The sequence below is a fragment of the Alosa pseudoharengus genome, unplaced genomic scaffold (genome assembly GCF_046254945.1).
Source record: "Alosa pseudoharengus isolate Yale_2024_CS ecotype anadromous, Long Island Sound unplaced genomic scaffold, YU_APseudo_1.1 YU_APseudo_1.1_scf_2, whole genome shotgun sequence".
NCBI classification, from domain to species: Eukaryota; Metazoa; Chordata; class Actinopteri; order Clupeiformes; family Clupeidae; genus Alosa; species Alosa pseudoharengus.
The window spans coordinates 39,915,613-39,934,086 of NW_027468663.1; the positions used below are offsets into that span (position 1 = coordinate 39,915,613).

At 43.5% G+C, this 18,474-nt stretch overlaps 1 protein-coding gene across 1 annotated transcript; it reads right to left on the reverse strand.

The window, feature by feature from the left end:
• Positions 1–7,333: 7,333 nt before the first annotated feature.
• LOC143133508 (zona pellucida sperm-binding protein 3-like) lies at positions 7,334–12,609 on the reverse strand. The gene is made up of 9 exons (XM_076293272.1): positions 12,532–12,609; positions 12,151–12,480; positions 11,952–12,070; positions 11,717–11,820; positions 11,356–11,533; positions 10,877–10,988; positions 9,301–9,392; positions 9,005–9,210; positions 7,334–7,347 (listed from the first exon to the last, which is right to left on the reverse strand). The coding sequence occupies exons 1-9, from the start codon at positions 12,607–12,609 to the stop codon at positions 7,334–7,336; spliced, it is 1,233 nt and encodes a 410-aa protein (XP_076149387.1).
• Between the last annotated feature and the right edge of the window lie 5,865 nt (positions 12,610–18,474).

Here is an 18,474-nt window from a genome sequence, read left to right on the forward strand (position 1 = left end):
ACCAACTTTTCCTCAAATTTGCCGTCAGAAGTTCTCTTCTGTGAAGCTGCTCTCCCTCTATTAAGCGTCCGTGGCTATTTCACGGATTCCTGTGAGACCAGGTTGCAACCAATAACAGAAATATAGAAAATAACATGTAACACAGTTATTAGAAAAGAGTCAGTCATTCCCCTTTGTTGCTGTGGCCGTTTATGATCCAATCAGCAACATATCAGAAATACTATTATACTACTATTGATATATAAAGGCTTTGCTAACAAATGCTAGGCTAACAAATGTTTAGGCCCTGTTGACTCTTAAGCAGCCAGCTTTAGCATGTTCTTAGCATATGTTGTAATTATTTGACTTTATACACAGACGTTTAAGACTGGCAGCCTTAAAACCCTTTACCCCCACAAGCACGCCAACTGTGGCAAGGAAAAACTCCCATATTCCAGGAAGAAACCTTGAGCAGAACCTGACTTAATAGGGGAAGCCCATCTGCTTCTGGCTGGCTGCGCCCTCCAATGGCAGCAGATAATCTGAAAAAGGAGTCTACAAGATAAAATTAGTTAACTAAAGGCTTTCTTATACAAGTATGTTTTCAGGTCTTTTTAAAAAAATATTTACTGAACTCGCCTGCTTGATGTACAGAGGCAGGGTGTTCCATAGTTTTGGTAGCCTGGAAAATCCAGACCCTGATAATCTAGAAAGATTAAGGGTCTGGCAAAGAACAATGTAATGGCCCAACTCGAGGGGCGGCAACAAGCATGCATTTAAAAATCTCACTGCACGCAATTGGATAACACTAGACTGTAGTGAATGTGACCGGCATAATTCACCTTTGTTATTAAGTGTGGTTCTACACACTGTTCATATTAAACACAGCACTTTGTTCTGTCTGTAGTTACTTCATGTAAGTATAACTGTTCAGGGATCGCGGTCCCTTTAAATGTTATGAATGTGTGATGACGTGTAGCCCCATGCCTGTTTTGTTGCTGGACAGCGCCATTTTTGATTTCAGTGTTTTTTCCTATCTAAATAAACGACACACGCATTCGTGTGCTCAACGTGAGAAATTGTCTCTTGCGATTTACTGCAATTTCCACACTGGTGACCCCGACGTTAGTCTGCTGGACGTATCCAGAGACACTACACGACCATGACCGCGAACGCTGTTACCCTCAAACTCCCCGAATTCTGGGAATCGTCGGCGTCGGCATGGTTTGCCCAGACTGAAGCGCAGTTCGCGTTGCGTGAGATCACCGCGGATACAACAAAGTACTACTACGTTGTGTCGGCTCTCGGAAATTCAACAGCATCCAGAGAGGTGAGTCTTCTTAAAAACCCTCCGGCAACTGAGAAGTATATAGCACTCAAAGCCCACCTGTTGAAAACTTTTGAACTGTCAGACGCTGAGAGAGCCAGCAGGCTTTTCTCCCTTCAAGGACTGGGTGACAGCAAACCATCTGAGCTCATGGACCGTATGCTGGATCTCTTGGGTGAGCAAAGACCCGATTTTCTTTTTATCCAACTTTTTCTGCGTCAGCTGCCTTCCCAAGTCAGGGCTGCACTAGCCAACACCACAATCACTGACTGTCGGAGGCTGGCTGAAGAGGCTGACAAATTCTTCCTGGCAAGTCAGGGACATTGTGTGGCCGCGCTTTTTCCCGCACACATCGCTCCTGTGACGCTGGACGACTCCACACTCATCGCTGCAACCACTTCTCGTCGGCAGCAGTCTTCTGGCCCCCAACAGTCTTCAGGCTTGTGTTTTTATCATGCCAAGTTTGGACCCAAGGCTAACAAATGTCGTTCGCCATGCAGTTTCGGCGGGTCGGGAAATGCCAGGGCCGGCGCTCAGTAGTGGCCATGAGCGTCGGCCGCGTAGGCAGGCTGCTTTTCATCCGTGACAGCATCTCCGGATGACGTTTCCTGTGCGACACGGGAGCACAGAGGAGCGTCCTGCCTGCATCCCGTTTGGACATGGTGACTGACAGCCACGGCCCCCCTATGGAAGCTGCCAATGGTAGCCCCATCCGCACATATGGAACGAGGTACGTTGAATTGTGTTTCGGAGGACAGCGGTTTGGCTGGGACTTTGTTACAGCAAAGGTTGCCGTTCCCCTCCTCGGAGCCGATTTTCTGTGTGCACAGGGACTGTTGGTAGATGTAAAGAACCGCCGTTTGATTGACGCCGTCACATTTTGTTCTTATACGTGCACGCTCAGCGGGACTGACTCCAGACGACTGTCTAGCATGCTCTCAGCCTCAGATGACTTCCACCGTCTACTTGCCGAGTTCCCAGCGCTCACTCAGCCCACTTTCTCTGCATCCGCCGTGAAGCATGGTGTGGAGCACCATCTCGCCACTACTGGTCCACCCGTCTACGCCCGCGCTCGGCGCCTCGACCCGACCAAGCTTGCCGTTGCAAAGGCTGAATTTGCAAACATGGAACGCCTGGGTATAGTCCGTCGATCCGACAGCCCGTGGGCATCACCCCTCCACATCGTCCCCAAACCGGGCGGCGGCTGGCGCCCGTGTGGCGACTACCGGCGGCTTAATGAGGCAACGACACCTGACCGATACCCAGTCCCGAACATACAGGATTTTTCAGCTCACCTGGCAGGTAAGGTGATTTTTTCCAAGGTGGACCTCGTCCGGGGATATCATCAGGTGCCGGTGCACCCACTGGACATTCCCAAAACAGCCGTGATCACGCCATTTGGTCTTTTTGAGTTCCTGCGCATGCCATTCGGCCTTAAAAACGCCGCCCAATCTTTTCAACGCCTCATGGACTCTGTTCTACGGGAGCTACCTTTTCTTTTTGTGTACTTGAATGACATCCTCGTAGCGAGCACGTCCAAGTCTCAGCACCTGGCGCACCTCCGAACCCTTTTTGAGCGACTTAGCCAACACGGGCTAATTGTCAACCCCGCCAAGTGCCAGTTTGGTCTCTCCACCATTGATTTCCTGGGACACAGAGTCACTAAGGACGGTGCAGTCCCTCTCCCATCAAAGGTGGAGGCAGTAACACAGTTCCCACGCCCGCTCACTGTCAAATCCCTGCAGGAGTTCCTCGGCATGGTGAATTTTTACCACCGCTTCATCCCTCGAGCTGCTCAGCTTATGCGGCCCTTGCACGAGGCCTTGAAAGGCAAGCCCAAGCACCTTGTGGACTGGTCAGAGAGCAGGGACAAGGCTTTTGCTGCCACTAAGGCAGCCCTGGCGAATGCCACCATGCTGGCGCATCCTTCTTCAACAGCCTCCATCGCCGTCACCTCGGACGCCTCGGACTACGCTGTCGGTGCTGTCTACGAGCAGTGGGTAGGCGGGGCCTGGCAGCCGCTGGCTTTCTTTAGCCGTCAGCTGCGTCCCAGCGAGCGTAAGTACAGTACTTTCGACCGGGAGCTGCTGGGTCTCTACCTCGCCATCAGACATTTTCGTTCCCTGCTGGAAGCTCGACACTTCACTGCTTTTGTGGACCACAAGCCACTGACTTTTGCCATGGCCAAGGTGGCTGAGCCGTGGTCCGCCCGCCAGCAACGTCATCTGTCCTACATTTCAGAGTTCACTACGGACTTGCAACATGTTGCTGGTAAGAACAACTACGTGGCGGACTGCCTGTCACGGGCTGTGGCGGGGGCAGTCCATCTTGGCTTTGATTACCACCGCATGTCAGCAGATCAGACCACAGACCCGGACGTGCAACTCCTGAGGACCTCAACTACAGGGCTGCAGATCGAGGACGTGGTTTTTGGAGATGCTGGCACCACGCTCCTGTGTGACGTCTCCACAGGCAGTCCTCGGCCAATAGTTCCCACAGGATGGAGACAACAAGTTTTTGATGCCATCCATGGTCTCTCCCACCCAGGTTCGAAAGCGTCACAGAGACTGGTTGCAGCAAAGTTTGTCTGGCACGGCCTCAAGAAGGACGTTAGGGACTGGACTAACACCTGCGTTGAGTGCCAACGGGCCAAAGTACACCGTCACACTAAAGCCCCGCTAGAGTTGTTCCCGGTTCCAGAGAGACGTTTTGACCATGTGAATGTAGATCTGGTCGGCCCTCTGCCATCTTCTCACGGTTTCACATACCTGTTAACCATGGTTGACAGGACCACCCGCTGGCCTGAGGCTGTGCCACTGATGTCGGTGGCAACTGTTGAGATGACACGGGCCTTTATCGGAACCTGGGTTGCTCATTTCGGCACCCCTTCGGATATATCCTCTGACCGAGGCGCGCAGTTCACGTCTGAGCTGTGGAATGCTGTCGCACAGAGCCTCGGGGTGAAACTCCACCGCACGACTGCGTATCACCCGCAGGCTAACGGACTCTGTGAACGTTTTCATAGGTCAATGAAGGCTGCCCTGCGTGCCAGCCTCAAAGACAGCAACTGGGTCGACAAACTCCCGTGGGTGATGCTGGGCATCAGGACCGCGCCGAAGGAGGACTTACAGTCCTCATCCGCCGAACTTGTTTATGGACAGCCGCTGCGGGTCCCAGGGGATTTTGTCCCTAGCACCACGGTTCCTTGGTCTGCTACTCTCCAGCGGTCAACTCTATTGGACAATGCGAGGTTGTTCGCACCTGTCCCTACTTCCCGTCACGGCCTCCCTCAGTCGCACATTCCCACTGGGCTTCAGACGGCTGACTATGTTTTCATTCGCCAGGATGCCCACAGAGGACCGCTACGCCCGCCCTACGAGGGCCCATTCCGTGTTTTGGAGGCAGGAGACAAACATTTTGTGGTGGACATGGGCGGCAAACCGGAGCGACTCTCCATTGACCGCCTCAAACCGGCTCACTTGGATGTGGCCAGGCCCGTTGACCTGGCCCAGCCCCCACGACGCGGACGGCCTCCAGCTCTGCCCCCACCCCCTACTCCCCTCTCTCCCAAGCCTCCCACACGCCATGCCCCACACCCGTGTCATGACGGGACACCTGCCGCAGTTGGGTCTCATCGACCTCCGGTACAGCACAGCCGTTGTGGACGGTTAATACGCCCACCTCCCCGTTGACTGTTGATTTTACTTCTGATATGGTGAATTCTGGGGGGACGTGTGTAGTGAATGTGACCGGCATAATTCACCTTTGTTATTAAGTGTGGCTCTACACACCGTTCATATTAAACACAGCACTTTGTTCTGTCTGTAGTTACTTCATGTAAGTATAACTGTTCAGGGGTCCCTTTAAATGTTATGAATGTGTGATGACGTGTAGCCCCATGCCTGTTTTGTTGCTGGACAGCGCCATTTTTGATTTCAGTGTTTTTTTCTAAATAAACGACACACGCATTCGTGTGCTCAACGTGAGAAATTGTCTCTTGCGATTTACTGCAATTTCCACAAGACCATGTCTATTAGGAATGATTACGGACTTCGACGCAATCGGATAACACTACAACCAATGTGTACTGTCCTCCAACGTTGCAGCGCTGTCTTCATCAGTTTAGCTGGTTCCCCGGAATGTTTGGGTAAAAGTAACGTGCATCATTGCTCTTTGCCAGAGTGTCTCGCAGAGACAATTCCATTGTGCTCTCGCGAGAACTCTGGATTTCCAGGGTATAGTTTTGGGTCATAATGGATAAAAGCAGCGTCTCCACTTTGCTTGTGGAGCACTTTGGGTACAATTAAGATAGATAGATAGATAGATAGATACTTTATTGATCCCCAGGGGAAATTCAATAAAAAAATTGGAAGATCTAAGTTTCCTTTGTGGTTGATAAGATATTAAAAGCTCAGAGATATATGCAGAGCTTTCTAAGTAATTAACATACCATTAAAATCAATTATATAGGAAACAGGGAGCCAGTGCAGTTCAGCCAACACAGGGGTGATGTGTTCTCTCTTCTTGGTCTTAGTTAAAAGCTGTAAAAGCTGCAGAGCTCTGTATGAGTGCCAATTTCTTTATATGTTTTTTGTGAAGACCAGTGAAAAGTGCATTGCAGTAGTCTAACCTGCTAGTGATTTTTTGCATCTTGTTGAGTTAAAAAGGGCCGCACTTTGGCAATGTTTCTCAGGTGGAAATAGGCTATTTACTGATATGGGGCTTAAAATTTAATGATGACATCGAGGCTTGTTACTTTTGGTTTGACCTGGTGTACCAAGTTCCACAGATTACTAAGAACAATGTCTCGCTTTGGTTTTGGTCCAACCAAAAGTACCTCTGTTTTGTCATCATTTAGTTTTAATTTGTTTTTTGCTCATCCACTGATTCATGGAGGTTAGGCATGCAGTGAGGGAGCAAAGGCCACCTGGGTTAGTTGCCTCTACAGAAATATACAATTGGGTATCATCTGCATAGCTGTGGAAGTTTACATTATGCTGACTTATGATGTTTCCTAACGGAAGCATATCAGGAAAAGAGCAGGGGACCAAGGCAGCTCCCTTGGGCCACACCGAAAGGCAAGTCATGTTTTAGGCTACAGACACATGATCTCCTAGACCTAGACTAATATAAAAATCTGCCAGTAATGTAGGTTTGAAACCAGTTTAGAACATTATCAGAGAGACCCACCCACTTCACAAGGCGGTGAATTAGAATGCTATGATCAATGGTGTCAAATGGCGCACTCAAATCTAGAAGAATAAGGATTGAGACTTTGTTTGAGTCAGTAGCCAGTCTAAGATCATTGACTATTTTTACTAGAGCCGTTTCTGTGCTGTGATTTGATCTAAAACCTGATTGGAATTTTTCAAGGATATGTTTACGTTGAGGAAGGTATTTAACTGATTACAAACAACTTTTTCAAGTACTTTGCTCAGGAACGGTAGGTTTGATATGTATGTTGGCCTGTAGTTGCTCAGGATAGTATGGTCAAGATTCGACTTTTTAAGTAAAGGTTTCACAACAGCAGTTTTAAAAGCTGTTGGAAATATACCTGTTTCTAATGAGGTATTTATTATCTTGAGAATAAAGGGAGCTAAGCTATTATATACGTTTTTGAGGAATCTAGTAGGGATTGGATCCAAAGCACATGAGGAGCCGGTTTCAGTTATAATTTTACTAAGCTCAGATTGAGTAGTGCGAAAGAATCTTAATTTTGGGGGGCTGTTTTTGGGTGTACTATCAAACATATTACCTATGTTACCAATAGCCTCCCTTATAGAAATGACTTTGTTTTTGAAGAAGTCTGCAAATTTTTCGCATCTTAGAGAGGATGCCTGACTGAGTGTATCAAAAGGTGTTTGATGCAGTAGCCTATCAATGGTGGAGAACAACACCCTAGAGTTTCCACTATTTTCAGCAATTACCTTAGAAGTGGATCCTTCTCTCATTCGGAATAGCTCTATTATAATTTGCTATTTTTTTTTTTTGGCACGGTGAACCTGTAATTTAGGAGTTAGGATGATTCTAAGGGCCCAGCACTGACAGGGAGCCCAGAATTGTCTGTCATAAGGCCCAAATTTTCTAGCAGTGCCCCTATGGGGCATGGTGTGGTTACCCATGAAAACAAAAACCATGGTCAAACTATAGTGATAAACCATGATTGGTTACCCAAAAAAATGAAAAACCATGGTTACATGGACCTGATCTACACTACACACAAAGGAGCATACAAAGCCACCCCCCTCCCCCACATTGGACTTTCTGACCATATCACTGTTATGCTAATGCCCCGCATACAGACAAAGAGTGAAAGCAAACAAATCGGTTCGCAAGCAGGTAAAAGTGTGGCCTGAGCCCTGAGGGAGCCTCTGATGCTTAATTCTTCATTGTATGTGCCTTCTTATTTTTACTTTTTATATTGTTTACTTGAATGTTATGTTTGTCTGTGGACCTAATTGGTAAAATATGTCTTGTCTCCACCGTGGGATAGTGGGAAACGTAATTTCGATCTCTTTGTATGTCTTGACATGTGAAGAAATTGACAATAAAGCAGACTTTGACTTTGACTTTGACTTAATTTTCGTAAGGGTCATGTAACCTTACCGTAAAGTGTTACTGAATATTTCAATGATATTATGTACTATAGATGAGAAAATCCCCAATCCTTTGCAATTTCATGTTGCATGTTTCATGTTGAAGCATTATTATTATATTGTTTCATTATTTGCCCATGCACACAGGTTTACAGAAAGTGATAAATACCTCCACACCTTTCCTTCTGAAAGACTCTGGCTCTCTGGGATTGTCTTTTTATCAGCCAGTTATTCTAAGTAGTTGTAAAATGTTCCTCCTTTTCAGCTTTTGCAGCATTTTGTTGCCCCAGTCCCAACTTTTTTGAGACGTGTTGCTGGCATCAAATTCAAAATGTGCTTATATTTCCCATGAAATAGGGTGGTCAAATGTATCATTTTTCCAGCTAAATGGTTTTGAGATTTGCAAATGATCACATTCTCTTTTTATTCGTATTAACACAATGTCCCAATTGTTTTGGAATTGGTGTTGCTCTGCCTCACCCAAAGCAAAGTCATTCTTGAGTTGGAATCAATCAAAAAACTGTCTATCAAAAACATATAGCCGGTACAAACACCAACAATATATATAGATTTTATGTAACAGATAGACTACAACCAGATGCACTGCTAAATCCTTGAAACCAATCGGTTAGAAATAGAATGTTGAATCTTTCTAGTCAGTTATCAGCTATCTGTTATACATTTTGGAGGCAACCGTGGCCTACTGGTTAGCGCTTCGGACTTGTTACCGGAGGGTTGCCGGTTCGAACCCTGACCAGTAGGCATGGTTGAAGTGCCCTTGAGGAAGGCACCTAACCCCTCACTGCTCCCCGAGCGCCGCAGAGACCAAATTTTCCTCACGGGATCAAAAGAGTATATATACTTATACTTACTTATACATAACACACACAAATCAAACGGCCACATTGGGATTTCAACTTTATTGCTAAAACTAGGCAGAAACCATAAATTCAGCTCAAAAATGTTTTTTCTTTGTAACATAGAGGGGTCCAATGGTTGTGTCTCCCCAAAGTTCACCTGGACAGTAAAGGAAGCGGGTAAGTAAAAAATGCAGCATACCAGACTAAAATTGAAAATTTTACACACAGACACAGACACTCACCTTTAGGAGGGATATATTGATTCTGATGACCCTTTCCACCTCCACCACCTCCTCCTCCACCTCCTCCACCACCTCCTCCTCCTCCACCACCTCCTCCTCCACCTCCTCCACCACCTCCTCCTCCTCCACCCCCTCCTCCACCTCCTCCACCACAGCTTGAATCACAGCAGCCGCACACCTCATTGGATCCTCCTGCAGCTACCCATCTGCAAACAAAAGACCAAGCAGATTTGTTGTGTGTTTTAAACTATCACTGACTATGCCAGTATTTGGCTCGTGTTCAGTAGTAGACATACCCTCCTCCTCCTCCAAGGTAGGAACAGGCCTTGTGTTGGTAATCGTTTGGGGCAATGGCAGCAGTGGCTTTAAGTGTGCATGTAATGTACACCTGTAAATGAAAACCTAATTTCAGTGTTCATAATAATGTGATTGGGGTTTGGGGGTGCTTATATAAATATATCGGTAACATTTTATAATAAATACACACAATTCATAATTTATTAAGCCTTTGTTACTTATTAGTTAATGGTTTGTTCATCATTAGTAATTTATTATTCATACATAATTTATCAATAAATAATTTGTTCACACAGTTATAAATGGTTTGTTCATAGTAAATAAGCCATCATTTAACAGTTGTTACATACATATGCACTAATGATTAGTTAGGATGTGGATACATGTTTTATAAACCACTTCCTAATACTATAATTCATGACTAACTCAGGAGTTACAAGTGGTTGGTTAATGATATTTTGTGAGCTTATCTAAAGTGAGGACTTTCTATGCCTTGCAACACATTTTCAAATAAGTTGTAAAGATTACATTCACATTCATTAATTTAGCAGACAAGCGAGGTAGGCCTACACATGTCAATTAAATTAAAGGCCATTGACACAACAGTGACAGCCGGGAAATGAACCCCCAACTTTTCAGGCTACTGCATGTCCAGCTCTTTATCCACTACACTACCTTGGCCCAGATAAAAACACCTACAACCATCCAAGACTGTCTGTTTTCTTCTACTACACTCTGTTAAGCATTTATGAAACGTCTGTAAACTATTATTAAATGCTATATTCTTTGCTTGTAAAGCATTATTCCTACATTATTTCTCATCTGTAAAGTTTACACACTTATAATGGTTAAAAATGGTTTGTTCATAGTAAACACGCACATATATTATATTTTTGAATTGACTGTTGTAGTACCACTGGGCAGAGGTAGTGTAGTGGATTAAGAGCAGGATTAGCATGCAGTAACCCATAAAGTTGGGAGTTCAAGCCCCGGCTTCCATCAATGTGCCCTTGCCCTTTTCATTGACATGTGTAAGTCGCTTTGGATGAAAGTGTCTACTAAATGAATAAATGTAAACTTTATAACTCATTTGTAAATGTGTTTCAAGGCATAAAACATCCTCACTTTAGATGAGCACACAAAATTTAATTATATAAGTACTGGTAGCTCCTGAGTAAATCATGAATAATAGTATTAGGAAGTGGTTTCCTCACCCTAACTAATCATTAGTGCATGTGAATGTAACATCTGTTAAATAATGGAAATATTACTTAATCAACAAAATATTATTGCATCATTTATTAAGTATTAATAATTTATAAACATATTTATATGTTTATATGTTTACTATGAACAAACCATTTATAACTGTGTGAACAAATGCTTAACTGATGATAAATTATGTATGAACAATAAATTACTAATGATGAACAAACCATTAATTAATAAGTAACAAAGGCTTAATAAATGATGAATTGTGTATAGTTATTATAAAGTGTTACCAATATATCCAGTGTTTTTATGTGTCCTCAAGCCCACCATGATGGCATTGCAGTTTTACTGGCTTTGGCTTACCATGCTAGTATCTTGGAATTTGAAGGCTTCTAGCATGAATTGAAGTTTGTCATCTACAGAGCGCTGCTGAAATCGGGAGCTGGAGCCTGTGATCTTGGCATCAGTCATACACCTGCAGAAACATTACTCCTAAATAAATCACCTGCATAAAGGTAAAAGCCATCACTGCATATTTCAGATGGCCTCTGTCAGATGTGACGTGACAACACATTAAGGGGGCAATTTGCCACTTATAAAACACGAGGTGCACTACGTAAAAATGTTTTAAATTTGAAGCGCTCAGGGCGCCTTCGCAAAAACGCGAGGTGCAGCAGGCGTACAAAATGTGAGGTGCTCTGGTTACATAAAAAGTGCACAAAATGCTTTCTGTCAATAGAAAACAATCGTATCCTGTCTAATCAACCCCTAAACAAAGGTGTAAAAAACTTAGTTGACCAACCAAGTACACTGACAAAGCAACAGTAACTGTTCTCTCTTACCCATAGTTCTCAATGAAATTGTAGTTGGGTACAGAGCTGGGATTTTCAGATGCACTAGCCACACAGCTATCCACATACACACGAAGGGGAACGTGGTAGAACTGCCTGACAGAGGCTTCAATGTAGATCATATCACCCATATAGAACTTGGTTGTCTCTCTTATGCCTACAAAGTTTTCTGTTGGGAAAAAAGTGGATTCAGTCAATCTGAAGATGACTTCCTTAGCTTCTCACTATAGGTTCTGGGGGTGCTGAATTTATATTTTTTCAAAACCATAATGTTTTTTAGAATATTTGTAATTTTCTTTTTGTTGGAAATGTTCTGTGAACTATCTAGATACAATTGTGAAATATTTCTCACCCATCATGAGTTTCATAGAGAAGAGGAAGATCTCATCTCCAGTCAGAATGGCAGAGAACGGCATCCAGACAGGGTGCAAGACATCACTGCTTACATTATGATTCCTGAAATTTGGGAAATAAGTACATGTTTAGCTGATCTTCAGTGAATTATCCTGTTCTTTTTCACAAGGACATCATATCAAAATATGTAGTAGAATGTGGTATGTAAAACAGGCATTGCTATGCTGCCCTACCTCTGATAGTGGCATGCAACACCAACTACGGCGCCATCAGAACGTATAATGCTAGTGCCTGTTAATGGTCGTGGCGCGTATATAACGGTGAAGGTGTAGATCAACTCTTTGCCAGTTGTCTGTGAAAAAAGAACATCTTAAAGCATTTTTGTCTTTCAAAGGATAGCAAAGATAAAATATCTGATGTTATACAACTTACTGTCAGAACACTGCCGCAGGAATGCAGTTCAGACTGGAGAAGCAGTCTGTTAGTGTTAACGTCTTGTCCTACCACTGCGCAGCCTCCGAGTGTTATATCTGCTGGGTTGATCAGATGGCCATGTTTGTAAAAGTCCATGTCCACCTCCACAAGCACTTGCTTCTCCTCACACTGAACCTTAATGCTGTTGGGAGGGGTGAGGGTCCTGAGTTCCACCACGGTGCCGGTTTCCGAAGGCACCACTACTTCTGGGAATTTCCATGTCAAGGGTCTTAACGACAAATTTGGCTTAAACTGATCTTGGTTAGGCTTGATCTGATCTTGGTTAGGCTTGATCTGATCTTGGTTAGGGTTGGTCTTCGTGGTAGAAGGTCTCTTGACATTCTGATACTGAGCTTCAGACAGACTGGCCAGTGCATTAAGCACCAGCAGCCCAACAGCAATCAGCTTTAGCCTCATGCTGCCAACTTAGAGAGACATCCAGAGTTTGTAGCAGCTCATTTTATACCTGAGGAAGATAAATAAAGTCCACCCTTTCTACCCTTTCAAGGGTAGTATTGCACACTGATTACACAAGGACAAGATGACACATGCAACCCATAAATGTGATGGCCTTTACTGACCTTCAGGCAGTAAACCATTTTGTTAAACATCTCTAATGTGTGTGTGAATGAAAAAAAAGTCAAATAGCCCACTGATAAAAGACAACCCAATACAATAATACCTAAAACTCACCGAGTCCCTAGAGATTGAACAGAAACATTTGGGAACGGCAGTCCAGAAAATACTGAAGTAGCCTATTTCACTGAGCAGCCAACATTCCAATATATCATTAGACAAAACACGATTCAGCTATTCTAAGGGAGAGCTTCCTAGTGGATTTTTCTTATTTGAAATATTTCCATTAAGCACCATTTATGTTAGCACTAGTTCAGTCAGCAATGGTGGTTAAAAATTATTTTAATTGACAGGTTATCAAATCTATGTTGAAAAAAGCTGGCACAAGTGTTTCCTATGGGTATTTTTTCTCTGATTGTTTGTATTGGCTTGTTACTTTATTTGGGAACATGTGCTGAGCAGGAGGGCATGGTCACCTCTTTGGTTATGACATTATGACATTGTCAGTCCAGTTTCCAGGACATCATCCCATAGATATTTGTTTGCATGCAGGATTGCTTATCTATTTGATTCTGGACACAATATCACATGTCACCTCACTGACCAACTCATGGTCATTTTTAATGGCTCACATCAACCCTGATAGCAGAGTGAAAATGTTTATCTAGGGTATAGAAGACGGAGGAACTGTGGCAAATATCTTATGAACAACAATAGTCTCAAGGCTAACTTATAATATCTACTTTATAATAGGTCCTAACTAAGTATAAATAACTAAAAGAATGCACACCCTCTGAGGTGCTGGCAAGGGAAAATAAACTAAGAAAAACTTGGTCACTGCACTCTATCTCTTTTTGGGGGCCAAGCAGCGAAGCTGTGAGGCAACCATTGTGTTTGTTAGTTTTCTTATTGGGGGCCTAGCAGCGAAGCTGCGAAGGCACCCATTGAGTTACTAGTTTTTCCTATTATTATTATTATTGGGGGCCAAGCAGCGAAGCTGCGTGGCAACCCATAGTGATTCTACCTTTTCCTATTATTATTGGGGGCCAAGCAGCGAATCTGCGAGGCACCATTAGTGATTCTACGTATTCTTGTTATTGGGGGCCAAGCAGCGAAGCTGCTTCAAGTTTGCCGGCAAAGCCGCCAAACAGGAAGTGAAGTAATATCTCAGCAATGCTTTCATCAAAACCAAACTCAGTGCATGGGGTCAGGACCCAATAAGGAGGAGGCTCAATACATTTGATGACTTTTGAACAATAGATGACGCTATAATTAGCAAAATTAAGTTTTGAACTGTAATGAGTGATGTGTTTCTAATTAAAACTTACTATTGGTGTCTGTTAATGTTAATGTTAATGTACTAGTGGTGTCTGTGGGAGATCCTAAGGATGTGAAAGATGTGAATTTGTGATGTCAACGTAATTGATCCGGCTGCCATATTGGATTTAATCAAAAACACCTAAAAGTTTTCAAAGGTCACAAAGTTTATCCGATTTTCACAAAACTTGATGCAGATGATCGTCAGACCATGACTCATAAACGCATTGCGCCAAACAGGAAGTAAGCTCATATCTCAGCAACCCTTGCATGTATCAAAGCCAAAATTGGTGCATGGACTCAGGACCCAATCAGGGGGACGCTCAAGAAATCTGGTGACCTTTGACCTCTAGGGGGCACTGTAATTTAGAAAAATGCCTTTTGGCCTGTAGCTGCTCTTGTGCTTAGAATTAAAACGCACTAGTGGTGTCTGGTAATACTGTTGGAGGTCCTTAGGCCGACCCAAGCGAACTTGTGATGTCATCGTAATTGATTCGGCCGCCATATTGGATTTAATCAAAAACACGTACAAGTTTTACAAGCCGCCAAACAGGAAGTGAGCTCATATCTCAACAACCCTGCCATGTATCATAACCAAACTTACTACATGGATTCATGACCCCATTAGGAGGACGCTCAAAAACTTTAGTGACCTTTGACCTGTAGGGGGTGCTGCAATTAGCAATATTGCATTTTGATCTGTAGTTGCTGATGTGTTTTATCGATCTTTTATTTCTTAATGTGAAACTGATGACAACATGTTCCATCCAGTTAATTCTAATGCGTGCGTGCAAGGGCGGGGCAGGGCAGGACGGGGTGATTAGGTTGGGGGCTGGCTGGGGGAGGCAGTGACAATACTCAGCCCTGTTTCAGCCCTACAAAATCAATTATGTTTTGATCATGTTTGCCCAGTTTACCTGCTGGAAAACCCTGTAGCTCCGGAGCAGGGGCTCAGACCAGGATAAATTGTTTGCTCGCCCTCAGTTCACTCTTTTGTTCATCTCAACCCAGCACTCCAGTGTGTCCTGCTTTGTGTGCGTCTTTGAGTTAAAGTAAGTCATCACTTTAATGACCCTCACTATGACTTTTGTGATGTTTATCAGTTTGTAGAGTAGCTCGGTCATCATGTGTAAAGTTAAGGTCTTTGTTTGTTGGTTTGGTGTGTTGGAGTCCCATGTGAGAGATGATTAGATGATGTTGGTTGACTTGGGATGTCAAGTATTGTTTAGTTGTACCTTATATAGCCATATGATTTCATTTTTTTGTTGTGAGTTGGGATCTGTACTGATTTACCCCATTTCACTGATTACTCCATTTTCTGTTTGTTTCCTCTTTGATGCAGCACAATATTGAAACTCAAATAAAGTTCACTTGTGTTGCACCGAAACCTGCCATCTCTGTGTCATCACTCCGTACCATTGAGCCTTCTGACCGAGGCTCTGCCTGCTCGCCACACACTCACTCTACCTCAACCCACATCGTCCCCTACAGTTCCTTCAGTTGGGTTGTGGAGGTTAGCATACTAGAATAGAATACTGTTAGAATACTGTTGGGTTGTGGAGGTTAGCACACTATAACGTTACAGCTACTAGTCAGGACTTGTCGTGCAAGGCAAGTATAACTGTATAATTATAGGCTGTTCATCTTATTGACTCCAACACAGAACCCCACCCCCACCCCCTTCACCTACCACCACAAATACAATTCAATTCTGTCTGAAACACTGCCTTCCATTATCAGACCCTTCATCTTATCCACGACAAATGCATAGTCCTGTAGAATAGAGTATTGTTAGAATAACATTGGGTTGTAGAGATTAGCACACTAGAATAGAGTATTATTAGAATACTATTGGGTTGTGGAGATTAGCACACTAGAATAGAGTACTGTTAGAATACTGTTGGGTTGTGGAGGTAAGCACACTAGAATAGAGTATTGTTAGAAAACTATTGGCTTGTGGAGATTAGCACACTAGAATAGAGTACTGTTAGAATACTGTTGGGTTGTGGAGGTTAGCACACTATAACGTTACAGCACAGGGTAATCCTAATTTTATGGATCTAATTTATTCCAATCCAACTCAAAAGTTTTGAACAACACAAAGGTTTTATCCAGATCAAAACCAAGAATAGATTATGTGATCTAATCCAATTTCAGGATCCTTGTTTCCCTTTGAACAACCCATTTTCAAGATTTGAAATCCGATAGCCGAAATCCGGTAACTGAAATCCGATAACTGAAATCCAATCACGTTTTTTTGAACAATTGGGCCCAAACAATCAAAGCATATGTAAACTAAAAAGCTATGCTACCTCATGTTCATTTTGCTCGGACCCCGTTAAATCACCGCTTGCGGTTATATTTATTGTTATTATTTAACATCTTTCCTCTGACATTGAAGTCTATGGCAGCCCATAGACTTCAATGACCAATTTGGGACAGTCCCATGATTCATTTCACCAAGTTTCATGTTGGCACCTCAAGCGCTCTAGCGCCACCAACAGGCCAAAGTTGGATGTGCATTCACACGCGTAACTTTTGACCCGTATGCCCGATTGTCAAAAATGAGGTATCTTTGGAATCCTTGGACCAAGCTGAATTCAAGCCACCCTATGACGTCATTTTCTGCCATGATGGATTTTCCGCCATATTGGATTTTAGTGAATGAAACTAAAACTTCACAGGTCACAAATTTTGTCCGATCGTCACCAAACTTGACACACATGATCGTCAGACCAAGCCTCACAAAAGTTGTGGTGTTTTGTCTTCGGAACTATAACCGTTCACCCGTAATATCCAATCGAAATTTGCGGGGAAGCCGCCAAACAGGAAGTGAGATCATATCTCAGCAACCCTTGCATGTATCAGAGCCAAACTTATTGTATGGCCTCAGGACCCAATCAGGGGGATGCTCAATTTGGTGACCTTTGGCTTCTAAGGGACGCTGTAATTAAGAAACATACCTTTTGGCCTGTAGCTGTTGTTGTGTTTGGAATTAAAATGTACTAGTGGTGTCTGGTAATACTGTTGGAGGTCCTTAGGCAGACCCAGGCCAACTTGTGATGTCATCGTAATTGATTCGGCCGCCAAGTTAGATTTAATCAAAAACATCAAAAAGTTTTCACAGGTCGCAAATTTCATCTGATCTTCACCATAACCTATCAATATATTGCTCTCTGGAACAATTGACAAAAGCATTCACCCGTAACAGCCAATCGAAATTGGTGGCGAAGCCGCCAAACAGGAAGTGAGCTCATATCTCAGCAACCCTGCCATGTATCATAACCAAACTTACTACATATATTCATGACCCCATTAAGAGGTGACCTTTGACCTGTAGGGGGTGCTGCAATTAGCAATATTGCATTTTGATCTGTAGTTGCTGATGTGTTTTATCAATCTTTTATTTTTTGATGTGAAACTGATGACAACATGTTCCATCCAGTTAATTCTAATGCGTGCGTGCAAGGGCAGGGCAGGACGGGGTGGGACGGGCTGGGGTGATTAGGTGGGGGGGGGGGCTGGTTGGCGGAGGCGGTGGCAATACTCAGCCCTGTTTATCCAGGGTGTCTGCTGAGTTCTATCTTGTCACCGTGGCTACTCTGGCCTATTCTGCTTGGCCCCCTCATTGCTGCTTGCAGCAATATTTCCTTTTATTTTTATCCCAACGTTTCGGCCTGCCAGCCTTTGTCTAGCAAGCCCAGTTTTAAAGCACCTGGTGTCAAATAAGGGCATTCTGGGTATCCTACCGGGGCATTTAAATTAATAGTAATATATCACATATAATATATTAGGACACACATAGATTGGCTCCAAAACACTATATCCTCCATTTTAATGCATTTTCATAAATCATTTTTAATGATTATTTTGTTTTCGAACTGTAATTGTTATTTACTCAATCAAAACAACACAACTGCACTTTTATTGATATTACCTGAAAAACACAATTAAAAAACATGACTTAATGTTTACAAAAATGGATTTATAGGATTTATAGCGTTTTGGAAAAGAGCTCTTCATATGCTAGGCTATATCGTTTTCAAGACCGTCTAGCCTGTCAGCCGTTATATTAAGTAAAGATACTTGCTGCATCCATGCCACCTGAAGCATGCTGGTAGAAATATCTATTCAAAAGCACTGTTGAACTGTGCATGCCATGACCAATTTTTGATTCTTTGATTTGGAAAGCAAGTTCATTATTCTGGGCTGCTATTACAATATATTATAATTTCAGCCCAAAGTTGGATAAAATGTAGAATTTTGCTGCAATTTCAAAACCGGATTACTCGGGATTCGCTTACTGTACAGAGGAATGCATATCCTCGTTTTTGGTAAGGTCTGCTGTTTTTGATATACAGTAAGGTTTGCTATGTTTTGACCAAGGTG

What these genes read in the sequence shown, in the direction of transcription:
- LOC143133508 (XM_076293272.1), bottom strand. Translation starts at nt 12,609, where the DNA reads ATGAGGCTAAAGCTGATTGCTGTTGGGCTGCTGGTGCTTAATGCACTG. An exon ending in CTCTATGAAACTCATGATGG is followed by an intron (nt 11,534 to 11,716) that starts GTGAGAAATATT and finishes TTTTCCCAACAG; the next exon opens with AAAACTTTGTAGGCATAAGA. An exon ending in AATTTCATTGAGAACTATGG is followed by an intron (nt 10,989 to 11,355) that starts GTAAGAGAGAAC and finishes ATGTTTCTGCAG; the next exon opens with GTGTATGACTGATGCCAAGA.